At 39.4% G+C, this 27,607-nt stretch overlaps 1 protein-coding gene across 4 annotated transcripts in view; it reads right to left on the reverse strand.

Annotated features, from left to right (window-relative positions):
- ACTR3B (actin related protein 3B) overlaps positions 1-27,394 on the reverse strand; it is an 84,745-nt gene extending 57,351 nt beyond the window's left edge. Inside the window, exons 1-2 of one of the 4 annotated variants that reach the window (XM_072776863.1) lie at positions 27,245-27,394; positions 8,539-8,594 (exon numbers count right to left, since the gene is read on the reverse strand). In XM_072776863.1, the coding sequence (XP_072632964.1) occupies positions 8,539-8,594; positions 27,245-27,288 (100 nt within the window). In that variant the 5' untranslated portion in view covers positions 27,289-27,394. Of the gene's footprint in view, positions 1-8,538; positions 8,595-27,244 lie in introns of those variants that run through there. The other 3 variants (XM_072776869.1, XM_072776868.1, XM_072776864.1) reach the window with 3 other exon arrangements.
- Between the last annotated feature and the right edge of the window lie 213 nt (positions 27,395-27,607).

Raw genomic sequence — 27,607 nt, forward strand, 5'->3', positions numbered from 1 at the left:
ATTATATTAGAAATATGGGAAGATAAAGGGCCTTTCACTCAGGTAAGGTGTTGACACCAGTAGAATTAGGAAAGTTATGTATAAATAATGTAATAGACCAGCCACTTAAAAAGCTATACAAACAGATGCACTCAAAAAACCAATACATAGGGACGCCTGGGTGGCTCAGCGGTTTAGTGCCCACATTCAGCCCAGGGCATGATCCTGGAGTCCTGGGATTGAATCCCACATCGGGCTCCCTGCATGGAGCTTGCTTCTCCCTCTGCCTATGTCTCTGCTTCTCTCTCTCCGTGTCTTTCATGAATAAATAAATAAAATCTTTTTTAAAAATACATAAATCAAGATAAAATTCTAAAAATGTTCAAATAATCTCCAGAAACTTAGGTAAAACAAAACAAAGAAACAAAAAACAGAAAGAACAAACAGGAAAAGCACTAATCAATAATTACAATAAATGTAAGTGGTCTAACTACATCAATTAAAAGATATTGGCAGAGGTAATTTAAAAAAACCTGACTGTATTTTATGCTGTCTACGAGAAACTCTCTTCAATTGTAAGGCTATATGTAGGATGAAAGTAGAAGGACAGGAAAAGATATTACACAAACGTTAATCAAAGGAAGCATGAGTGGCTATATTGCTTCAGAAAAAGTAAACTTTATAGCAAAGAAAGAGAAGATAGAGAAGAACATTAAAAAAAAAAGGGTCAGTCCATGGGAGAAATTATTTGGAAACCACATATCTGACAAAGGACTTATATCTAGCATATATAAAGAACTCTCAAAACCTCACAGTAAAAATATAAGCAAGCCAGTTAGAAAATGACCAAAAGATATGAAGTGACATTTAATGGAAGAGGATACTCAGATGGAAAATAAGCACATGAGATATTCACCATCACCAGTCATTAGAGAAATGAAGATTAAGACCATGATAATATATCACTACACATTTATGAGAACAGCTAAAATAAAAAACTGTAATAATACCAAATGCTGGCAAGGATGCAGTGAAGCTGGCTCTCATACACAGCTGGCAGAAATGCAAAATGGTATAGCCACTATGGGAAAGACTTTGGCAGTTTCTTAATAATACTAAACATAAACTTGTCATACAATGCAGCAATTACACTACACAGCATTTATCTAGGGAAATGAAAAATTATGTCCACACAAAAACCTGTATACAATATTCTTTTTTTTTAAACGATTTGTATAGCAGCTTTATTTTTAATAGCTGAAAATTGGAAATAACAAGATATCCCTTAGTAGATGGATGTTTAAACATTGTGGTACATTCATACACTGAAGCACTACTCAGATAAAAAAAAAAGTACCATCTACTGATACATACAACAATTTGGATGGATCTCAAGGGCATTATGCCAAGTGAAAAAGTCAGTCTCAAAAGGACACATACTGCATGATTCCAGTTATAAAACATTCTCAAAAAACAAAATTATAGAAAGAAATTAGTAGATGTCAAAGTTTAGGAATGGTGGAGGGGAAGACAAGTGTAATTATGAAGAAATAGCACTATCATGTGATAGTTCTACATCTTGACTGTAGTAGTGATTATAGGAATCTACATGGGATAAAATGACAGAATTGCATACACATTGGATTCATGTCTGGTCCCTGGTGTTAATGCTGTGTTATAGCAGTCGGAAGGAAAAAAAAAAAAATGCTGTACTATAATCATGTAAGATGTAGCCAGGGATGAAACAGGGAGAAGGTACATGAGACCTCTCCAAACTGTTTTTTACACTACCTGTGAGCCTGTAATTATTTCAAAATAACATATCTGAAGACAAATAAAATATAATTTGTAAACTATTTAAAGAAATTAAAAAATAAAACCCCTAGTTAGTGTCATTAGTGTCATGATGAACCAAAACTCATAAAATTAAACTTAATAAAGAAAAATGTAAATGTTATGCAGGTTTTTAAAAATTGTATGAGTACAGAATGAGGGTAACCAGAAGAGATGGATTATTTTCCCAATGCCAAAAAGTCATCTGAGGGTAATTTAAGAAAGATTATCAGAAAAGTGTGTTTAAGGCAGAGTGCATCTAAAGACATAGATATAAATTCCGTATCTTAGAAACACTTGCTACATAATTACCAGACAACAGTAATTAATATATACAGTACATTTCCGAAAAGAATGTCATATATTTGACTAAGCCTTCAAGGAATAAATAATTCCTATCTTACATAAATTATTCCAAAGAACAGAAAAGAAAGCTGAAAAACTCATTTTTTAAGGCCAGTATAATTTTGATTTTCAAACCAAATCAAAAAAGTACAGGAAAGGAAAATCATACACCAACCTCACTTTTGAACATTGATGCAAAAACCCAAATAAATATTGGCAAATACAATCCAGCATGTAGTGGTATTTCATAACCAAGTAGAACTTATCTCAAGAATGAAATAAAAGACTGTTTAATGTATGAAAATATATTAATGTAATTCATATATATATATTCATATATAATTCATATTAGGAGCTTAAATGTCCAAAACCATATGATCATCTCAATAGATACACAAAAAGCCTTAAATGTTAATATCCATCCACAATTTTTTTTTTAATTTTAACTCTTAGTAAACTAGGAATAGAAAGGGTACTGAAAAGAACATTTCCACAAACCCAAGAGTAATCACTAGTGTCCCACTAATATCATTGCTTTTAGAATCAGAAAGACAGGCATGTGGGTGGTTCAGTCTGCTGAGCATCCAATTCTTGATTTGGGCTCAGGTCATGATCTCAGGGTCATAAGATCCAGCTCCACAATGGGCTCCGCATTCAGCCTAGCAGGGAGTCTGCTTGAGATTCTCTCCTCCTCCCTCTCCCACTCCTAACCCCCTACTTCACACTCGCACACACACATGCACTCTCTCTCTCAAATAAATAAACCTTTGAAAACAAAAGTTTTTTAAAAATTAAAAATTAAATCAGAAAGACAAAAACACCCACTAGAACCTCCAGTTCTAGTCACTATGGCAGAAAAGTTCTAGCCAGTACAAAAGACCAAGAAAAAAAATATGAAATACTAGAATTGAAACAAATAACCATAATTTGCAATTAACAGTCTGCATAGAAAACTTACAAGAATCTGCAAGCTAATAGAATAAGAGAAGTTGTTGGATTGAAACACACACACACACAAAAAACCTCAATAGCATTCTTATATGCTAGCAATAACTAAATAGAAAATGTATTTTTAGAAAATTCACAACAGGAACAAACGCATAAAGGTACCTAAAATTAAATCTAGCAAAAAGTATATGAGTTGGGGCGCCTAGGTGCTCAGTTGGTTAAGCAGCTGACTCTTGGTTTTGGCTCAGGTCATGATCTCAAGGGAATGGGGCTGCCTCACTGGGCTCTCTGCTCAGTGGGGAGTATGAGAATGCCTGGGGATTCTCTCTCTCCCTCTCTGACCCTCCTTCTGCTGGCACACTCTGAAACAAATAAATAAACAAATAAACAAATAAATAAATAAATCTTTTTCAAAAAAAAAAGGTTTAAGCTTTATGAAGATTATAAAACATTACTGAAAAACATGAATAAACAATACAACATATATACCACATTCATAGATAGAAAAACTCAACTTATAAAGATGTCAAAATTTTTCCCAAATTAATCTATGAACTGAATGTGTTTCTAATCAAAACTCCATTACAATTTTTCAGGGAGCTTAAACTGATTTTAAAATCTATTATATAGAGTAAGGGTCTAAGAATAGCCAAGGTTATTCTGAGAAAGAAAAAGAAGAACCACACCTACCAGATATCGAGACACTTGCTAAAATAATAGTATTTAAGATAGCATGAATTTGGAGCAGAGATAAACAAATGTATGCATGAAACAAAATAAAAGACCAGAAATATTCCCAAGCATATACGGTACCTATGATTGAAAAGGAATGACAAATTAAAATTCACTCTTTAATAAATGGTGCTGGGACAAGTGTCCTTCCATTTGGAAAATAAGTAAAATAAGTATCCCACACTATATTCAACAAATAAACTCAAAATTTTATCAGAAGAAAATTTAGAAAATCTTTATGACTTTGGAACAGAAATGTATTTTTAAAATGGAAATTATAAATAGAAAATACTGAATATTTTAACTATATCAAAATTTTAAATTTCTACATTTAAAAAATCATTTAAAAAGATGTCATAAAGTAGGAGACAATATTTGCAACAAATTAATATTCAAAGTATACAAATACGGCCCCATAAAACTCCATAAAAAAGACCGAAAAATGCAACAGAAAAATGGGCAAAGATGTGAACAGGCAATGAAAGGTGTTCAACCTTACTAGTCATTAGAGAAGTGGATATTATAAATGCAAATTTATAAAACCTAGTCATCAGAGAAATGCACATTCATGAGACTGGTGAAAATTTAAGTCTACCAACATCAACTATTGTCAAAGCTGTGCAGAAACAGAAACCTTCTGCCACCGGTGATGGGAGTTTAAATCAACACAACAAGCACAGCCTGGCAACAGCTGAGAAGGCTGAAGAGGTGCACACCCGGACAACATGTGCATTATTTTCTCTTGGGAAACTAGCACATGTGGATAAAGAGAGGTTTATTGCACCATTTTGTATAATAGAGAAAACTAGAAAATGCCCAAGTGAAAAAAAAAAAATTGTTGAGATTCAAATGCTAGAACTCTGATGGAGAACTGAGGATATTAACACTGATAAATCTTAAAAACACATTATTGAGGGATTTCTTTTTAAAGGACAATGCAGAAAGTGGTTTACAGTACGGTATCATTTGTAAATATTTAAACGACAGACCAATGCTATGTACAGCTAAGAAGCTCTGCACCTAGAAGATCAGGGTAGAACATACCGGCCACAGGAAGTACCTGGCAGAGCAGGGATTGAAAGGAAGGGGATGGGCTGGAGGCAGAGGAAGAGGACCACACCCACGCTGATGCGTGTGTTTAATACATATGTACAGGATGAAATCAGGTCAGCATTTGTTCATTCAGGATGATGGGTATATGGGTCTATGCAATATCATCTTCTGCAAAACTTTTTGGCTGAAATAAAAATTTTAAAGAACTCTTTAATTAAAAAAAAAAAAATGAAAACATCTCTGGGCTCAGTCTCCATCTTTGGTCTAGACCTTCCCCTGAGCATGACACCTTTCACCTGACGCCTATAGTACCTTTACAACTGAACTCTTCAAACACAGAATGTCTAAAATGTACTTACTTTCCCTTGATCCCTCCTTGCACCTCCCACGTGCTCCTTCTATGGATGTGATCACCACATATACTTATCCCTCTGCAGAAAACTTTTCAACGACTCTCAATATACTCCAACAATGTAAAGACAAAAAAAGGTAGGGAAAACCTTTCAAACAATCAAGAAAATCCTGCACACAAGTGCAAACAAATCAGGTACAAGACAAAACGGGGCTCAGTACCTCTCCAGTCCAGGGGCCAGGCCCAGGGGAGCCCCTCAAGGAACAATCTGAAAATTCCCAGAGGCAAAATAAAACTAAAACTCCTTAAGAGAACAAAGTCTTTCATGATCTGGCCCTCCTCCACATTTCCAACCACGTTTCCTGCCACTGTCTGTTCAGAGCTGGGACTTCCAACACCAGCGGAACACTATTCTTCACATGCCCCATGTGTATCGCCTCCAAGTCCAGCAGCATCAGAGAGCCTTACCACACATCCACACAAGCTCCACCTTTACTCTGTGGGTGCCACCTCAGCATGTGTGACTTGAACTTCACCTTGTAAACAGAGCCTGTAGAGCCAGAAACATGATTCAGCTCCCAGAACTAAGGCAAGCGGTGAAGCCAACAGCCTGCAGTAACCAAGCCCTCTACCTAGTCCAACATCTTCACTTCTGCCCAAACATCTTCTCACCTCGCCTCCTGGGGCTTCTCCATCTCTTGCAACAAATGTAGCCAACAATATAACTGTTCTTTTACTCCTACCTCTGACATTTTTATGCTCTTTCTAGCTTCTGCTACTGTGAAGGTTGACAGCACCAATCTGAGAGCTGCCTTGCTGTCTGACAGTGAATGAAATCCTGCTAATAAGTGACTTCAGTTCTCCTCCCTGTTAATGATGACAGGTTAAATGGGCCAGCCAGCTGAATGCTGCTGGCAGTTTTAAATGGCAGCACATTAAAGCAAAAGGTGCAAGGTCAGCCTTTTCGCGCTGTGGCATTTAACAAGGTTAAAATCCAATGTGCTCTGAGAAGTCAGAAAGTCCAATTTATCAATCCAGCATGGAATGATCAAGTTCCAGGGCATTCGTGATAATAAAATTCACAGAAGACCGATCTAGCCTACAAAGTGCCAACTGTGACTTCACTGTATCCCCTCAAACTCCTATGTTGAAGCCCTTACCCTCAGTGTGACTGCATTTGGAGATGGAGACTATAAGATGGAGACTATGGTAATCAAAGCTAACTGAGGTCATAAAGTGGGGCCTTAATCTAAATGAACTGTTGCCTTATAAGAAGAGGAAGAAACAACAGAGATCTCTCTTTGGCTTTTTTTTTTTTTAAAGGCCTTTTAACAATTTTTTTTTTTTTAAGATTTTATTTATTTATTCATGAGAGACACACAGAGAGAGGCAGAGACACAGGCAGAGGGAAGCAGGCTCCATTCAGGGAGCCCAACATGGGACTCGATCCTAGGACCCCAGGATCACACCCTAGACTGAAGGCAGCACTTAACTGCTGAGCCACCAGGGCTGCCCTCTCTTTGGCTTTGATTATGATCACAGTCATCCTATTCGAGTGTGGCTTTTTTAAAAGAAAACACCAACACCTGAACTTGGACAGCACCAGGAAGGCCCAGCTGAAATCAGAGAATCTGCTAACAGAAGAAAATTAGGACCAGCTTCCTCATCTGTTGGGCGAGGACGTCAACAACCAGTCTTTGAACTTCTAGAGACTTCGTGTTGTTCCCCTTTTTTTTTTTTTTAAGATGATCTAGAGTAGAATCTAACAAATTGTGGAATATTATTTTTTAGCCATTCATTGTCCCAAAAGTGGTGGTGTACAGAAAGTAAACTTGGGGAACATATAATATTAAATTAAATTAAACTCTTCTTTTAAAAAAAAAGGGGGGGGGGAGGCCATGTGAGGACACAGTGAGAAGGTGTCATCTGCCTCACCAGAAGCCAATCCTGACCATACCTTGATCTCAGACTTTAAGCCTCCATTCTGTGATCAAATATATTTCTGTAATGGTATTTTGTAATGGCAGCCCTAGCGAATGATTACACTAAATTATGAATTGTGAATAAAGATACAGCAGACAAATCATGCCTCTTATTGAGGACACCCCATCATGGTACCAAAGTATTCAAACCTAGAAATCAAATTCATGATTAACTTCATCCAGCAAGGAAGGATGTAGAATGAGGTAAATGAAATGTGCTCAAGGAACCCGACAGAGGCTTTAGTCTTCCCTTGAATAAATGCTAAGATCCTTGTCTTCAGCTCTCCAAAGCTTTCCATGGTCCATACTGCTCACAAGAGCCTGTCATTACAACGTCACTGACCCTGTAACAACTCAATTTCTAAGATCACAACTCATCTCACAAGAGTTACATTTAGGAGACAGAGTTTCCCTTCACTCTGGATGGATATACGTTACTCTGGTCAACTGCCTCCAAATAATAATTCGGAATTTAAATAGTTTCAGGAAAAAATTCTGCCCTATAAACAACCTGACCCTGGAAGCTGCCATGGGAAACAAAGAGTGGGTAGGGGGCACTCCTGCCAAAATGTGAGCACATTTCTTCTTTTAAGTTTATCATTCTTTAGCGACTAAAATTTGAACAAAAGCAGACACTCTGAACACAATAAAACAGTCATCAGCCCTCTCATTTCAAAAAAAAAAAAAAAAAGATCTTTCAATAAAGTGAATAGTGCAGTACAATGGATATTCAGTCCATGGAGTTGGTAATAAAACTGCACTTAGGGCAGCCCCAGTGGCTCAGCAGTTTAGCGCCATCTTCAGCCCAGGGCGTGATCCTAGAGACCCGGGATTGAGTCCCCCATCAGGCTCCCTACATGGAGCCTACTTCTCCCTCTGCCTCTGGCTCTGTCTCTGTGTGTGAGTGTGTGTCCCTCATGAATAAATAAAATCTTTAAAAAAAAAAAAAAAACTGCACTTACTTAAAATTACAAATTAACCTTAAAGGACTAGATATACCTCTTCAAAGTAGCTCAGACATTTATGGCTGAATGAAAAGTCCCTGCCAACCACCAAAGTGGAAACTCTAATGACAGGGACAAGGGGCTTAACAGAAGACAATCAAAGTGTCAGAAAGTTGGGGGGACGGGGAGGGTAGGGTACAGCTACAGTCCACAGCATATTCAGCAACCAGGTGTCAACATTAATAACCCTCCCCAGTCACCACAACAGTCTTCTAAAAGCAGATGGCAAGTCAGTTAATATGCCTGGAAAAACAATCAGAATGTTGAGAACCCCAATCCTTTAGAAATGCGAGGGTGGAGCTGTACTTACATGAAGGAATAATGAACTGTGGCTCAGTGTTGCCTGCGTAGCCAAGCTTGGTATACCTAAAAGCACAAAGTCATCAACACAGGTTTAGATAATAATACTCTCCCCTGTATCCCATTAGCGTCTTTAATTATAAGCTTTCCAAGTCCTAAAATATCAAGCCTCAGAATATCCAATTGAAATTTAATTAATTAATAAATAAATAAATAAATAAATAAATAAATAAAGCTTATGATGACTGTGAATCACTCATTTCAGACAAGCAAGCTGTTATCAAAACATAAAATGTTATGCTTGTATCTATTGGGAAAAATCTTGCACACATGCATTAACACATGTTATATTGTGTATTCCTAACTTTACAAGTGCTTTTACACTCTTACTTTTTTGACAAAAATCCTGTCAAGAAAGTAAATATTATCCCTATTTTGCAGATGAGAACACTGAGGTACTGGGAAGTTAATTCGGCTGCCAAAAGCCAAGCAGCTGGTGGAAAAAAAAAAAAAAAAAAGCAATCTAAATATGCAGGCTAAATCCCAGAGTTGGCTCTCAAAGAAGTGTACTTCTCAAACTTCATGAACTTTTGGGGGGAGGGGGGCTTAAAAATGATTATATAATTTTCTTAAAATGTCATGGCATATGTCTAGAAACAGCTACTGCCACCTCCTGAGAATATCTGACAGGAGCATCTCTTATCATCTCATTTCAGAAGGAGCCCATTTTCTGTCAAGATACTCTGTGTGATGGATTCCAAAAGTCTTAACTAAAACAAATGCCAAAATACTACTATCTGTTCCAAAAGCATTTGCTAATCTCTTAAATATATATATATATATAAAAAAAAGAAAAAGAAAGAAAAGTAGCAGGGGGAGACCGCCACTGAGAACCATCTGCTGGAAATAAAAAATTGAAAACTGAAAAGACTCATCAGCTCCTCCTTTATTAGGCTACTGTAATGAATAGTAAAGTCTGGACAACTGAGCCATCGTCCTGCAGTAATGCCTGTAATGAAGAAAAACACTGCTCAGCGGTGTGGAAAGTAGCTCTATTAACTCATTCTAGTTTATAAATTCTTTCAAGATGCTCAATACTAAAAATTTTTGATGCAGTATTGCATTCCGAATTTAATAAATCATTTTTATGATTTTTCTATGTATTTTGCCATATGCTAATTTTACTAATTTTGAACACATAGTGAATGAATGAGCTTTGGTGAGCCAAAAATGGCAAGTCAGTTCCATTTAAATTACGCCCTACTGTTCAGTCTCCAAGGATCCGACGTCTTGGTGCCATAAGAATCTAGGCAGGGCAGAGCTCTGAAACCCACTGGACCCTACAAGAAGTTTCTGAGACCCACCTGAGGGCCCCCAAGTCCCACAAGTTACCTAACACACAAACCAAGTGGACCCCACTCCAGGGCTCACCAGACCCAAAGGGAGGTTTCAAAGTTGACCCAGGCCCAGGGACTTTCCAGGAGGAAGGCAATATACACTCAATTTTTTAAAATTCCCAATTCAATCACCATTCTGGAAGTATATTCCAGACAATGTATATAAATAAACTGAACTGCTGACCCAAGGCTAAAGAAACAAGTAGGTCAGAAATCACTAAACTCCTCAAATTGAAGACTGTATTTTGGGAGGTGGGCGGGGGGTGGGGGTGACTGGGTGATGGGCACTGAGGTGGGCACTTGACGGGATGAGCACTGGGTGTTATTCTATATGTTGGCAAATTGAACACCAATAAAAAATAAATTTATAAAAATAACAAAAAAAATTAACTACTCATCAATAAAAATAAATAAATAAATAATAAAGACTGTATTTTTTAAAAAGCCATATCACTCCCCTCTAAAAAATATGCAATTTGGACTTAAAAAAATCTGTCTTCCCACGTTAGATTACAAGTTGTATGATGTACCTCCACCCTTGGCATGGTGCCAGGCACTCCATAAATATCTGCTGAATGAGTTCTTACCAATGTAAGGAAAGATATTTGCTGTCTAACTGCTGGGGAAAGGAATGGACTGGGAGGGGGGATGCTGAAAGTCAGAAACAAGGGGAGGGAACCACAAAAGGCCAGACCCATCATCTAGCACAATCTTTCATTTATAGATGACAAAATATTTGTTTGTGTGATGAGATTATTTCCAAAAAAGAAAAAAACCTGGAATACAGTAAAATATTAACATTTATTAATATCAGGTACTAAGTATCATTTCTATATTTTTTTTATATTTCTCAAAGTCAAGAATGTATTGTATTGGCTAAGACCAGGCATGCACTCTGGCACCAGACTGCTCGGGTTCAAGTCCAGCTCTGTTATTTACCAAATGTGTGACTTTGGGCAAGTTACTTTACCTATCTGTATCTCAGTTTCTCCATCTGTAAAACGGAGATAATAATACAACCTATTTCACAGGGTGAGTTTGATAAATAAATAGGGAAACAGAGAAAGCACTAGAACAGTGCTATATCTACATAAGTTTTTGTTTTTTACTATTATTACTTTTCTGTACATTTGAAATATTTCCTAATTTAAAATTTTGAAAAGCTCAGAAAACACACACGTAGTATCCTCTGTGGCCACGTTCCATCTTTCTGGTGTACACAACTCTACACACCACAGACACACTACCTTAAGTTGTGGTGGAAATAAAATGCACAAAGGTAAACCCTGCAGATCCCCAGATATCCTTCCCCAACTGTCCCCCGAAATCATGAACTATGGCCCAGAGCAGCAAAGGTCAGACCACAGAAACAGGCTGGTGCACATTTAGACCCACAGCTCCAAAATTCAACTGGATACTGATGTCACCATCACCAGGTGCCACTTGCCAGCAGGTGCTGGAATGTTGAGACCCTGAAGGCACAGTGCTCTCAGACAGCCCTCAAGGGATGCCTCTGTCACAGAGTCACACAGATAACGGAGCATTGACAACAATAAGCAAACAACGATTTTCATGAGTGAGGGAAACTAACATTAAGATATATTAATGTTTTTATGTATAAACAAATTACTATGAAATCCTCCCCTATCGCCCTATCAAAACTGAAACCATTAAAAATAGTGGCAAAAGCATAAGCTATTCGATCACTTATGGTAACTTCATATCTTTAGATTTTTCTGTGCAACTCCTTACAGAGGATCAAATATACTTAAGGTTGTTAGTTTGAATAATCACAATGTAATGAATGTCTAACAAGATTTTTTTTTAAAAGACATTCAAGGGAAGAAAAAAAAAAAAAAAAAAGACATTCAAGGGGATCCCTGGATGGCGCAGCGGTTTGGCGCCTGCCTGCCTTTGGCCCAGGGCGCGATCCTGGAGACCCGGGATCAAGTCCCACATCGGGCTCCCTGTGCATGGAGCCTGCTTCTCCCTCTGCCTGTGTCTCTGCCTCTCTCTCTCTCTGTGACTATCATAAAAAAAATAAAAATAAAAAAATAAAAAAAATAAAAGACATTCAAAATTTTAATAAAATGCTCATCAACCCAGGCTCATACCAAACTTCAATGAGAACACATTAAATATAACACTGTCAATGTAATCTAACAAATGCTCATCCTGGGCAGCCCGGGTGGCTCAGCAGTTTAGCGCCGCCTTTGGCCCAGGGCGTGGTCCTGGAGACCTGGGATCGAGTCCCACGTTGGGCTCACTGCATGGAGCCTGCTTCTCCCTCTGCCTGTGTCCCTCTGCCTCTCTCTCTCTCTGTCTCTCATGAGTGAATGAATAAATAAAATCTTAAAAAAAAAAAAAAAAGTGCTCATCCTAAAATCCTCTCCTAGGAGGACAATCCAATGCTAACTAGCATGCCCCCTTAGAGACAATCTAAGAGGCAATCTTAGAGGCTCAACCATTCAGGGGCAGAACCAAAAAAAAATCAACAAGCAAAACATAATTATTAAATATGGACTGTGTTCAAGACATCATTTATGAAAACGAAGCATTTTTTTAACCCAAGTAGTTTACTAGCTAGAAACAGATAGCAGGCATACTATGTGGATACTAAGAAAGAGGGCCCCAATCCTCAAAGTACTCATCAAAATGTTTACCTATTAGAAAGAGGATTTCAAATTGATTTTTTTTTTTTTTTTATTGCAGTATGGTCTACTTTTTCTGGCAGGCAAGTAAGTTTAAGATCACCTGGGTAGGCTTCCAGAAAAAATGTACCAAACCTGAACAGATCACCAGGGAAACTTCTAAAATACCTATTTCTAGTACCTGTCCTAGAATCACTGATGGGAAATCTCCAGACAAGGAACCTGGGCACTTGCATGTTTTACATCTCTTGTCCCAACCCCATGATTCTGACGGTCAACGTGCTTAGAAATCACTAGATAATATGAATCACAAAGAATAAAAGGAGTCACACTGGGAAGGAGGAGACAAAAATTTATTTGTACATGATCATTGCAGACCTGGACAGTCTGAGGAAATTCAGTAGAATATTTAAAGGAAACAGGAAATCCAGTAAGATGGCCAGTTGCTAAATAAAAGACAAAAATTAACAACTTTCCTGACAAGAAGTGAGAATACACATGGGATAGAAGGATCCCATTCACAATGGCAACAACACGGAATCATGCTACCTTCAAGACTAAACTACACAGACAGAGAGAGATATGGACATGGGTAGAGAGATGTGTGCCAAGAACAATCGATATACGTGTGGGCAAATAAATTGAGACAGGCCTTACTCTCACATAAGAAGAATATTTTTTTAAGAAACATCAAATATCATTAAATTCACCCATAAATTTGGGCCAATACTCAAGATCTGGGCCAATACTCAAGAAGGTGGTAGTAAATTATACGTGGGTGGTAGTAAAAGGCTGAAGAGTCATTTTACAGGGAAGCTTCACATTATCTATGAGAATTTTAAATACATATACCCCATTGTCCAAATGGCACATTTCTGGGACTTTACCCGCAGAAGCACTCTCAGATGTAGGCAAAGATAGGAAGAGAAACCATCCACTGCTGCAGTACAACAGCAAAACAACAACAAAACACTGGAAACACCCAAATGCGTCAACAGAGGACATAGTAGGTAAATGATTATAATTCCATAAAATGCTATATAGCCATCAAAAATGAGGCAGATTGATGGCCATACACAGGCATTCTATACTGCTTGAAATAGCATATATTTATGATATGAGTTTAATGGGGCTTGCAGTGTTGAGTTCAAAACACAGCACTATGTGACTTTAGGAAAGTAAATTAATCCCTCCATACTTCAGTTTCTTCAACCATAAAAGGTTAATCACAATAATCCCTATCTAATATTAAATACTACCATTTCCAGAAAATATTTCAAAATAATTCAAAAAGTAAAAGGATCCATTATTTGATAATTCTCTTTACTGTTAAATGTTTTTTGAGAGGCACCTGGGTTGCTTAGTGGGTTCAGCATCCAACTCTTGATTTCAGTTCAGGTCATGATCTCAGGGTCGTGAGATTGAGCCCCAACACGGGCTCCACAGTCCTGGCAGAGTCTGCTTGAGTTTCTCTCCCTCTGCCCCTCCCCCTGCTCACACATGTGTGCACACACAAACATATTCTCTCTAAATAAATAATTTTTTAAATGTTATTTGAGGTATATGAGCCATCTATATTTTTCCACATACTATCTTTAGATAATTTTCTACTAGGACCTTAGTATCTTACCAATTTGCGCAAACCCTCATGTACCAAGGATACAAATCCTTGCTCTTACACATTACCAATTTTTCCCAGTTACACATTTCCTGGAATATAACTGTTGACAGTTTAGATGAACAAATCTACCAATTATCTTCCCGAATAACTTCCTGTGTAGTTTTCACTGTGAAAGCCTCTTGCTATACTAAAATTTCATATTGTTTCTCTTCCAGTTCTATGTATATCTTTTCATCCAAAAGGGAAGAGCCATGTCAATCAAATTCTCCCAAATGTGTACATAAGGAATCAAAACCAACAATTTTTATGGTAAAAGCCTTTGATTTTTGTTTGTTTGAACACTATCTTCCAAAAGGATAGCCAGCACAGTAAAGGTAGGCAATCATTCTCAAAAACACACATTCTCAAACTCAGTGCCTCTGTGAGACCCTGGCCTGAGACCCTTTCCCACGTGGCAACAGAGTGAATAGCTGCATAAAGCAATACCAAGTTACAATTCTGCCTTTTAAACGAGTATGTTCTCATAGTTCAAACTTCAAAACACCCTAAAAAGGTACCCATTCAGAAGTCCCACTCCCAATCCTATACCGTCCACCCCACTCCTGCCTTACACCACCTCCTATTCTTATGTATCCTTCCAAAGTCTCTTTCTGTAAATAAAATATATCCTCATTTGCCCCAACCGTTTTAAACAGCCCTTGTGCAAAGCTTCTTTCACTCTTCTGTTAAACGCCACTATTTTTCCACAGCAGTAACACACAGACTTTTCAATTCTGCCGTCAAGAGAATTAATCTGACTACTGTCAACTCAACATATTTATATATAGTTAAAATTCCTCCTACAACCATGTGTCTAGAGCAGAAGGTGACAACTTAAGCTCAATTAATCTATGTTTAAAAGTGGAAATGTCACATCCTAGAACAGTGTTTTTCAAACTGTATCCTGTAGGGAGGTTCTTTTGACTGAGACCCCTTATGAAGTCCAGTCTCAAACCCCAAACTTCAGCCAAAACAGCTCTACTCCTTCCTAAGGTTTTCAGTTAAAAAAAGTGACTATAACTGCCTTGAATATGGTTCTGATAAAACTAAAAATATCCCCAGATCTCAATTATAGTTTCTAAAGAACATATACCCTCTCTACACTGTACACTGTAAATTAATATACGATCAAACTCAAAATGATTTTTTTGATATATGAAGCCATAACAATAAGAAGAAAAGAAGAGGAGGCAAAACCAAAGGTATGGTCCTGGAGAGCCAAGGATCAGTGTTAACTGGCTTTGGGAGAAGAAAACAGAGGCAAAAGCTGCAAACCAGCCCAACACATGCACCTGCATCTGAAAAGGCTCCAAAACTGGTAGCTGCACGGCAGCCTGTGGAAGTGAAAATGAAGGGTCCACACACGGGACCCAGTGAGCGTCCCTCCCCTGCTGGGGGCCATGGCTCCTCCCTGACTCCAGCACTCTCTGGATGTTGACTCTCTGGAGAAGGGTCTCTGGACTCAAAATCACTGGGCATGGGTGAAACCATCAGCATCCTGACAACAAAGGTTTTCCCAACTGCATCCATAATAAACAGTGATGGCTCAGACACCCTGTCCCATCTCCTCCTCTCTCCCCCTTTCAGCTCTCAGAACACCAGCACCCAGACCCAGCCCTCCAGGCAAAGGAGCCCAAGTACAGTCTCTGGAGAAATGAGCAGTTCAAAAGAAAAAACTGGAAGACCCTAAAAGCCAGGAGACCCCCGTAAACGACCTGCCTATATCACCCATGGTGAAGCTCAAAATCAGTAAGTCAACCTACACATTCAGAGAGTCCAATGAGCTTTTTTTTTTTTTAATTTTTTTTTTTTTTACCAATGAGCTTTTTAATTTTCTGACTTTTCATCATGAGCAGACAGCCAGAAACTACCAACATCTGAGGAAAGCCTCTACCACAAAGTAGATGAAAACACACAAATCAAAAACCAACTTAAAAGGGCAGCCTCGGTGGCGCAGCGGTTTAGCGCCGCCTGCAGCCCAGGGCATGATCCTGGAGACCCTGGATTGAGTCCCACGTCAGGCTTCCGGCATGGAGTCTGCTTCTCCCTCTGCCTGTGTCTCTGCCTCTCTCTCTTTCTCTCTCTCTGTGACTATCATAAATAAATTTTTAAAAAAAAATTTTTTTAAGTGTCTTTAAAAAAAAAAAAAAAAAAACTTAAAAGAAAACTTACAGGGATCCCTGGGTGGCGCAGCGGTTTAGCGCCTGCCTTTGGCCCAGGGCGTGATCCTGGAGACCCAGGATCAAATCCCACGTCAGGCTCCCGGTGCATGGAGCCTGCTTCTCCCTCTGCCTGTGTCTCTGCCTCTCTCTCTCTCTCACTGTGTGCCTATCATAAATAAATAAAAATTTAAAAAAAAATTTAAAAAAAAAAAAAAAAGAAAACTTACATAGGGAAAGACCTCACCAGCACAACCACCAAAAAAAATCACCATCCTCAAACCTCTAAGATTAGATACCATAACCGAGAAACAAAACAAGAGGATACTAGTAAAAGAACATTTAGAAAACAAAAAGAATTCTTGGAAATTGAAAATAAGAGCATAAATGGAAGAGAAGGGCTAGAAGACAAGGCGAGGCATATCCTAGAAACAAAGAACTGAGACCAGACGATGGAAAATGAGAGAAAAGACAAGAAAATCAGAGAAACAGCCCAAGAATTCAACACGGGAACCAGAGGTTACACAGCATGCCCACAAGCACATGCAGACACACACACTTGGCGGAGGAAGAAATAATCTGGAAGTATTACCCATAATTCAGAGGGGCTAGTCTCCAGACTAGAGGAGCTCACAAAACACCCAGCACAATGAAGACAAACCCACTTCAAGGCACATCGTTGTGAAATTCTAAAAGCTCCCAGAAAGGAGAACGGGATAATCAAAGTCATTTACAAAGTCTTCTAACTTCTCAGCAGCAAAACCAGAAGCAAGAAAACAAAGAATCAGTGTCTTAAAAATTCTGAAGGAAAATTATTTCCAACACTGAATACTACACCCAACAATTCAACCAAGTAAGGGATTAGAGATAAAACATTTCAGAAAAGCAAGACATTTTAAAAATTTACCTCCCACACATCATTTCTCAGAGGATGCTACTGGAGGATGCTCTCTACCAAAATGAAGGAGAAAACCAAAAAAGAAGACCTGGAAGAGAACGCCCAAGAGAGAGGTTTGTGAACGCCTGGAATGATGGTAGAAGATGCCAGGACGACAAATGTGCACCAGTCAGATGGGCAGAGGCAAGACTCAGGACACAGGCACGTCAAAGGCAGCCACCAAGAACCACTGCCCCACTGGGTTACCTTCCCAGCCTCACAAAGTTGGCTACTGAAGGACCACCAGCAGGGACCAAAGCAGACAGCAGGAAGGAATGGACGTGAGAAACAGATTCAATCCAAGAGAAAGGTAAAGGAAAGGCCTACAAGGTTGTAAGCAAAGTCCCAGACTGGCAGCCCTGGGAAGCAACCACCCAAGAGACAAAGACAGAGGGCTGCAAAAGACGGATGTCCGCAAAAACCAACTGGATCTGCAATGTGATTAACCTTATGGAAAACAGCACTGAGACACAGGCTACCTGAAAACGTGGAAAAATAGTGGGCAGTGGATATAAGGAAAATAAAACAAGGAAGGCAATCATTAACTTCCATAAAAACAAAATTGAAGAGAAAAAACACAGTACACTTTCATGAATGAGGACAGGTTTGCATAGGCATAGTAATGTAAACTCTGATCACAAATCAACTGGAAAATGCAATAATACATTTCTACTGGGAGGACAGGGAAGGAGAAACAGAAGGCAAATGCAGGATGAGAGAATTAAACCATCATCTAACAACATTAGATCAACAGATGATGTAAAAAATTGATAATCGATAGATTGAAGTGCACTCTATTTAGAAACATGGAAATCCATAAAGGCTGGAAGATACAGAATTAAAAGCTGAAAGCAGCTGTTTCTGGGCAAAGACAGAGAATAGTAGGCAGAACAACACTCCATGTGTTTTCACATTAGCTTCCGAGCACCTTTTGAGTTTCTTAATTAATGTGCATACTATGATAAAATCAAAATTTTATTATGTGAACCCCAAAATAAATAAATGAACTACTTGCTTCATCTAAAACTTTTTACATTGTGTTTATATAATACACCTGCATTCTGTTAGTTTGCGTTTGGTATGTTTTCAACCATCCTTTACAAAGTAGATCTCAGACTTTCAGGGCACTGAGAGACCCCCCCGGAAACAGGATACCACACTAGAGCAACAGCTCAGGGAGACACAAATATTAACACACAGGCACTCAACGAGGCAACAGTCCCTTTCATAAAACAAGGGGAAGTAATAATGGAAGACCTAACACACCCTGCTCAGTCCAACACAGAGGAAGATGGGGAAAAAAAACAGAAGACCTAAATAAAATCATTAATAAGGTAGCTCACGTACATAGATAGACGTCAACCTCTGGACATACTAATACAGAACAGATTTTCACGTAGTGCAGAACATGCACAAAACTGATCAGGCCTTAGCCGCCATGAAGTCCAAAGAATAGAAATAAAGCTAACAGCATTCTCTGAACATAACACAGTAACACTAGAGATTAAAACCAAAATTTAAAAAAGAAAAGAAACAGGCCCTTATACCTGAACATTTTAAAACATGCTACCATAGAAATACTGAGTTATGGGGGAAACTCAAAACAAAAATATAGAAATCTCTTGAAATTTATAATGAAAAAATGTATCTAAATCTAAAGGAAAGATACAGCTTAAGATGTAACAGCCAAAATTCTGTAGTAATAAGTACCTTCAATTAAAGAAAAAATAAAAATTAACATCCAACTCACAAACACAAAGACAAAAACAAAGGAAAGTAGAAAAAAAAGAAATAAAGATAAAAGCAGGATAAATGAGTCAAAAAAACAGAAAAAAAAAAAACAGAATAAGTAAACCCCAAAGCTCATTCCTTGAAAAAAGATACACAGGACAAATTAGGTAAATCAAGAAAAAGGATGAAACAAAACACATAAATGTGAGTGACAAAAGGGAAAATAAGCATAAATGTAGAGGATATTTTTAGAATCATGAGACTACTATATACAATACACTTGAAAAATCTAGATTTAATGAAAAATTTTTAGACAAATGCAACACAACAAAATTGGTTCCACTAGAGATGGAAAGTCCAACAGACTTCAAAGAAATAGAGTAGAAGTCTCCCCACAAGCAAGCACCAAGTCTAGACAGTTTCATGGGGAAATTCTAGCAAGACCTTAAAAACGTCATCCCAATACTACAACAGACTATTCCAGAGAACAGAAGAGGAAAGGAAACTTCTTAATTTCTTTATAAAGAGAGTGTAACACTGATCTCAAAATCTGACAGGCAGTGAACCAAAAAACTAAATTATAAATCACTCTCACTTCTATTTCATGCAAAAATCTAAATAAAATATTAACAATTTACCTACACACCAAAAAATAATACATCAGGGGATCCCTAGGTGGCTCAGTGGTTTAGCGCCTGCCTTCGGCTCAGGGCATGATCCTGGAGTCCTGAGATCGAGTCCCACATTGGGCTCCCTGCATGGAGCCTGCTTCTCCCTCTGCCTGTGTCTCTACCCCTCTCTCTCTGTGTGTGTCTCTCATGAATAAATAAAATCTTTTTTAAAAATTTTTAAAAATACATCATAATCAAATGAGGATTATGCCAGAATACAGTATTGGTTCACTATGAGGAAATCCATTAACATAACCCATCATCATAACTGGCTTAGGAAAAAAACTACACATTCCATTTATGATAAAGGTTTCTGACAATGTCCAACACCCATACGAACATTCCAAAAAATAGAAACAGACTAACATGATATATATGTGTGTGCATGCAGACATACACACACACTAGCCCAAAAGCCAGCATCTTATTTTTTTTAATTCAATTTAATTAACATATAGCTTACCATCTAGTTTCAGGGGTATAATTCAGTGATTCATCCATTGCATAGAACACCCAGTGCTCATCACATCCCGTGCCTCCTTCATGCCCATCACTCAGTTACCCCATCCATCTCCCCTCCAGGGACCCTGTTTGCTCCCCAGAGTTAAGAGTCTATTCTGGGGATGCCTGGGTGTGGCTCAGTGGTTGAGCCTTTGCCTTTGGTTCAGGGCATGAGTCTCAGGATCGAGTCCCACATCACGCTCCCCGCATGGAGTCTGCTTCTCCCTCTGCCTATATCTCTACCTCTCTCTCTATCTCTCATGAATAAATAAATAAAATCTTTTTTTTAAAAAAGAGTCTATTCTGGTTTGTCTCCCTCTCTGATTTTGTCTTATTTTTCCTTTCCTTCTCCTATGTTCATCTGTTTTGTTTCTTAACTCCCACATATGAGTAAACTCATATGGTTATTTATCTTTCCCTGATTGACTTATTTCACTGAGCATAATACCCTCTAGTCCCATCTGTCATTGCAAATGGCAAGATTTCATTTTTGATGGCTGGATAATATTCCATTATATATATTTTGTATCCCTTGAATAAATACCTAGAAGTGTAATTGTAGGGTTGTAGGGTAGCTCTATTTTCAACTTTTTGAGGAACCTCCACACTGTCTTCCACAGTGGCTGCACCAATTTACATTCCTACCAAGAGTGTACAAGGGTTCCCCTTACTCTGCATCCTCGCCAACATCTGTCATTTCCTGACTTGTTCATTTTAGCCATTCTGACTGGTGTGAGGTGGTATCTCATTGTGGTTTTGATTTGTATTTCCCTGATGCTGAGTGATGTGGAGGCATTTTTTTCATGTGTCTGTTGGCCATTTGTAGATCTTCTTTGGAGAAATGTCTATTCATGACTTCTAACCATTTCTTGACTGGATTTTTGGGCGCTGAGTTTGATAAATTCTTTGTAGATATTTGCAACATGTCATTTGCAAATATCTTCTCCCATTCCATAGGTCAGTATCTTATTTTAGAAACACCAGAAGCTGCTCCACTAAAATAAACTAACTAACTCCATTCCTATTTAATATTATTTTGGAAGTAATGGTCACTATAGTGTGTCAAAAAAAAAAAAAAAATAGAGTCCCTACCAAGGGGGTAAAACCTTCTCTGTTTGCCAAAGATTTCATATCTGGAAAACCCTAAAGATCAAGGGAAAAATCATACAACCCAACAGTATTTTGTAAAATAGCAGTTTACAAAATTAACACACAAAAAAAACTAAAACCCTTTATTCAAGAAAAACAGAAAACATAATGAAAAAGAAGACATCATTTATGATAGCAAAGCAGAAATCAAATACCTAGGCATAAACTTAACAAGAAATCTACCTGAGGGAAACACAGTATCCTAAAAGACACAAAAGAGACTGATCTAGTGGACAGAGATGCATGTTCTTCCACGGGAGGAGTCACTCATCACAGAGACGATGGCCCTCACTAAATTAAATTAAATAGAATCCAAATAAAAATGCCATCAGGCATTCTCCCTCTGGAACTAGAGAAGCTGACTATAAGCCCATTTGGAGGAACAAGCAAAAATTTACTGGAAAGCCGTAAATAAAGAAAGAGATGTGTAGGAGAGGCCAGCCCCACCAGGTATAAAATCATTCTAAAGCCTCAGTAATTAAAACTCTGTGGTGGTGGTGGCATGTGAATAGATTAATGCAACTCAAAACAAAATCTAGAAATAAACACAACTGCATAGACAAATTTAGTATATAATAAAGGCAGCATCTTCAAGCACAGAGGTTGTTTTTTTTTTTTTTTCATAAATGATGTTGAGATAAATGGGATAGCCAGAAGGAAAAAAAGACAGAAATAGTTCCAACTGGGTCCTTCCCTCCTATCATATCCCAGAAAACATTCCAAATGTATTAAAGATTTAAATACAGAGGGCAAAATGAAACCATTAGAAAAAAACACCATATAGCTTGGGAATGGAGGGGGACAGGACTTTCTTAACTATGACTCAAAATCTAGAACAAAAAGGAAAAAACAAATGAATTTGGTTCTTCAAAAAAAAAAAAAAAAAAATCCTTGCATGGCAAAAGACAAATAATACACAGAGAAAATGCATTTGTGACTTACATCATAAAGAGCTAATGCCCCAACATGCAGAAAAGAGTTAACAGGCCCAAGACTGCTCTCTTTAGAAAGTCCTGCTTGCAAGCTTGGCCTTCCGACTGGCACCTGGAAACCCCGGTTTCAGGAGGGTTCCTACCATTCCTATCGCTGTGCCTAAACCATGCAAACAATAGTTTAAGTTGAACAACTGCTTTCCTTCTGGGGCTCTAAAATTTTGGTTTGTGCCCGACAGGGGTGCCATGGCCAGCCTGATAACTCGGCACCAGGTCTTCACTGAGCTTCTGTGGTGTGTTGTCAGAACCGAATGCTGATTAAACGCGTCTACGTGGCTCCAGTGCGAGAGGACTCTGGAAGCTTGCTCCTGGTTTCCTCCTTACTCGGCCTCATGCGCCTTTTCCCTTGGCTGATTTTCACTACAGTCCTGGAACCGATCCTAGCAAATCACTGAAGCGGTCTGCGGAATCTCCAACACACCCTAATACATGAAGAGCTTCCAAAATCAAAGCACAAGGCAAAAAACACACAGGAAAATGGGCTAGAGAAATGACGAGACAGAACACAGAAATGTAAATGCCTCTTAACCAAAAGAAAAGATGCCCATCTTTCCACATAAGAAGAAATTCAAATTAAAACTATAGTATCATTTCTTACTCTCTAGATGGATAAAAATAAAAATAAATTTTGACAATATACTGTTAGTCTGTAAGAAGACACAAGTACTTTTCATACATTGCTGGTGAGGATACACACTGCTGAGTGGGATTTCACGGACTAGCAAAATTATATATGCAATTGCTCTTTGACCCAGAAATCCCACTTCTAGAACACATTCCCAGAGACACCCAGCAAAAAATACAAAAAAGTGTACACATGCACAAGACTATCATTGCAGTCTACTAATAATAACAACATGCTCAAAAAATATAGGGACATGCCCAAGGAATGCCAGAAAACAGTTTGAATGGGCTCTTATTGGTCAAATCTCAAACAATTTAAGCATTCAAAACAAATAATGGCAATAACTGATAATAACCCATTGAATATAGTAAGAATGACATAATGGATTATAACCTTTTGAGTAAAGTAATAACCCACACAAATGATAAATAAATAGATGAGAAGAATGTAAAAGTATCCCCTTATAGTAAAACATTAACTAAGAAATGTAGATACATCACTGGAGTTAAATAATCACAATTTGGCAACCATCATGGCAATTATCAATTACAGCAAAAATCACCAATCAATACTAAACTACTGGGTGAAAGTTTACGGAAGAACAGGTATTTTACATAAGCTCAAAACAATTCTCCGTAAATGACATTATTAGGGAAAAACTATGCAGTGGAGAAATCTAATGGCCATCACCCTATCCAAATAATTCAAGTGAACATCAAAAAGGAGGCATGCCATTATTTTAAGCCTTTCAACTAGAGGGATCTCATGTACAGTACAGTGACTACAGTCAATAATACTGTATTATAAACCTTAAAGTTCCTAAGAGAATAGAACTTAGGTGTTCTCACCACAAAAAAGAAATGGCAACTATGCGATGTGAGGGAGGTGTGAGCTAAAGCTATACATTTATATATTTTGTAATATATAAATATATCAAATCAAAATGTATACCTTAAACTCACACAATGTTAGATGTCAATTAAATCTCAGTCATGCTGGGGGTGGGAAGATTCTGGTGGGATGCACTAAGAAATACTGGTGTCACTTCTGTGGTATTCCTGACAAAATGCATACCCTGTATCTATCATGAGGAAACACCAGACAAGCTGATACTGAGGGACAATATACATAGCAACTGGCTCCCAATAATGTCAGCATCCTGAAAACTAGAGAAAGGCTAAGGGACCAGTCCAGTCGGATGAGACCTAAAAGACTGGCTGACAACCAAACAAGAGGCAGTGCTGGACAAGGAAGGGGAAGAAGAGTCCACAAGACATAAATGAGACCACTCATGGGAGTCTTAGATAGCATATTAGAGAACACCACCACATAAATGTCACTGGCCTGTGATTGGATAAAAGGAAACCCCTCTTCTCAGTATGCCCTAAAGTATTTTGATACAAAAGGGCACAATACCTGCAACTTATTCTCAAACAGTGCAGAAAAATAATATGCATAGACTATCCAGAGAATGATAAAGCAAATGTTAATAGCTGGTGAAACAGGATGAAGGATATATAGTAGAGGGGGGGCCTGGGTGGCTCAGTTGGGTAAGCATTCGACTCTTGATTTCAGCTCACTTCATGATCTCAGGGGTGTGAGATCCAGCCCCACGTCAGGCTCCACACTCAGTGTGGAACCTATTTAAGATTCTCTCTCTGCCCATCCTACTGCACCTGCCTCTCTCTCTCCACTCCCCAACCCCCCCAAAAAGAAAAAATATATATACATATATAGTAGGTTTTTTGGTACTGTTCTTGAAGTTTTTCAGTAGATCTGAAATTTTTTCAAAATAAGTTTAAAAATGCAAGAAAAGGGGCACCTGGCCAGCTTAGTCAGTGGAGCATTCAGCTCTTGATGTCAGGATTATGGGTTCAAGCCCTGTAATGGATGTAGAGATTGCGTAAAAAAATAAAAAAATAAAAAATAAATTTTTTTTTAAAAAAATGCAAAAAAAAGACAAGAGAAGTGAAACTAGAATTTGTGGAAAATTCTCTGAAAACTATGCAGCCCATAGTAATCCTTTTAAATAAACAAAGCTTTATCTTTGGATCAAACAGGTACCTTGGTCCACACTATCCTGGCCCCTGGCACACTTGCAGTCACTGAATTGGTTTCAGCGACTATCAGAGGAGTATGCATGGCTACAAGGATGAAATAAATTTATTTACTATTAAAAAAATACCATTTGGTACATGGTCTACTAAATAACTACTTATAGTTCCACGTGAATTTTCTGTTAGAATTTAGTGCTAGACAAAAAGCCTTTTCACCCAAGAAGGCTATTTCTCTTTCTCCTTGATGACAAGAACTGCATAACCGACAATGACGCCAACAATTTTGTCAGACAGGCAGACAAAGGCCAAATGTGAGACCCATCTACAGCAACCAGTGGTCTACAGTTTAGGATGACTACCTAGATCTGTTTCTTGGTCCTAGTTATTTTTACATCTATTTTACCCTTTTTGAATCCTATTTTGACATAAAAGTTAATCCAAAAACAATTTCCACTGTCTGAGAAATATAAGAACTAAGAAGTATTGATATGGCCTCCCAGGCTGCTCCTTCTGACCAAATATTGGACCCTGGATATTCATGGTAAATCACAGTCGCTTCCACAACAGAACACATCCGCGTGAAACATAGTGGGAAGATTCCCTGCCACTGTCTACCAGACTGCCAAAGCCCACACCAGACAAAAAAAAAAAAAAAAAAAAAAACTGCATTGATTTGGGGGTCATAAAACATTGATATAATGAAGTTGTATCTCCACGTAAGCAAAGTTACATTCCCACTTACCTCAAAAGGTCAAAACAGCACCACATTTTAGAGCAAGAACAAGGAGTGAAGCCTCCAGCTTACTAATATTAAAGGTACTGACAAACTCTGCGGGCATTACCTAGTGCTACTACCAAAAATGCTTTAGATTTCAATAGGTTTACAAGACTGAAAATACAAAAGCAAAAATTTCACATGCACATGTGGAAAAAACAGGTTCACCTGCTGCCTTCACTGTAGATACAACCAGACATCAGGAGGGCATGGGATGAAGACCCCTACCAGGGGATGAGGGAATGCATAAGGAGCCAAAAACTCAGGGGGCAGGGGGCAGGTTCCCACATCAATTTTGATTTTGGCTTGTGTTCTCTGCAGCAAAACAACTTCTAAAATAAAGAGCCACAAAACTTCTGATACAACACTTATCTCAAAAAACATTAGCACAAGCCAAGAGGCAGCTTTTTCCAGCCTGGAACCAATAGTACAGGCTTCAGCAGCAAAAGGAAAGCATGATCAGTAGGAGATGGACTGTAACAAATTAAAGACACCCCCACAAGGTTGTCAAGGAAACCAAACCAAGTGCATTTTTCTACAGAAAAGAATCAAGGCTAAGGTGAACATGCCATGGAAGATTTTCTGACAAAAATTTGTAAAAATCCCGTGTAGGAAAATCTTCAGTAGACTAAATCTGCTTCTGGGTTATTTCATTGAGTACTTAATCTACAAAGCAAGGAGGCATGCCTGAATTTCCCAACTACCAGCTAGACGGATTCACGTTCCTACAATCAGCTGAGCTTGGACCACTGAACCGGAGATTTCCTAAGGTAGCTAGAGCTAGCTCTTCTGCACGTTGTAACATCAAAAGACACCATCTCAACCAAAAAGTAAAGAAGAAAAAGAAAAAAAAACTACACCACAAAGAGGCTTTCCCAAATTTAGCCTTTGTTTTTCAAAATGGAGCCTTTTTAACGTGTTTTTTAAGCGAGAAGGCAAGTGCACGCAAACTGAAGCAAGAGCTCAGCCGAGCGAGGCATTCAACACTCGGAGGCAGCAAAGCATGCTGCACACGAGGTGTCAAGTCGGGAGAGCGACGTGAAAACCTCCACAAGTGGTCAAGAAGGACGAGCAAGAAAGGCCATGCACTGGGGGACACAGGTCGGGGCACGGCCCGGCAGGTGGAAGGTCCGCCTGGGCCCGCGCGCGGGAGCAAGGCCAGGCCAGGTGCGCGCGCCGTTGCCGAGCGCCGCGCCCAGCCAGGTGAGCGGCGGCGGCGCGCGGCCGGGGCCCGAGAGGAGGGGGCGGGGCGCACAGGTGGCCAGCGCAGAGCCCGGCCGGGTCCCGCCCCGCCAGGGGCGCTCTGCGGTAAATCCCCGCCAGGTGAGCCGGGGCGGGCCGCGGAGCAGGTGCTCGGCGCCGGGGCGGGGGCGGGCCGCGCGGAAGCGGGGCGGGCGCCGGCGGCTCTTACCCGGTGCCGCAGTCGACCACGCAGGGAGGCAGGGAGCCCGCCATGCTCGGCACGCGTGCCGCTTGGCCCACGCGGGCGGCCCGGGAGGCGCCGCCGCCGTCCGCTCGCCGCGCCGCCCGCTCCCGGGAGCCTCCGCAGCGCCGCCGCCGGGAGCCCGGATGCTCGGCGGCCGCCCACGTGACGCTGCCCGGCCGGCCAATCAGGCCGCGGGCACGCCCCGCCCCGCCCCGCCGCCCGCCCGCCATCTTTACTGCTGGCGGCGACGCCGCCTAGCGCGGTCGTCCAATAAGGCTGCCGGAGCGGTAGGGGGCTATTTTTAACTGCCTTAGGGTAAACTTGACACCGTTTCCGGGGCCTGGCGCC

This window comes from Canis lupus, chromosome 15 (assembly GCF_048164855.1).
Source record: "Canis lupus baileyi chromosome 15, mCanLup2.hap1, whole genome shotgun sequence".
NCBI lineage: Eukaryota > Metazoa > Chordata > Mammalia > Carnivora > Canidae > Canis > Canis lupus.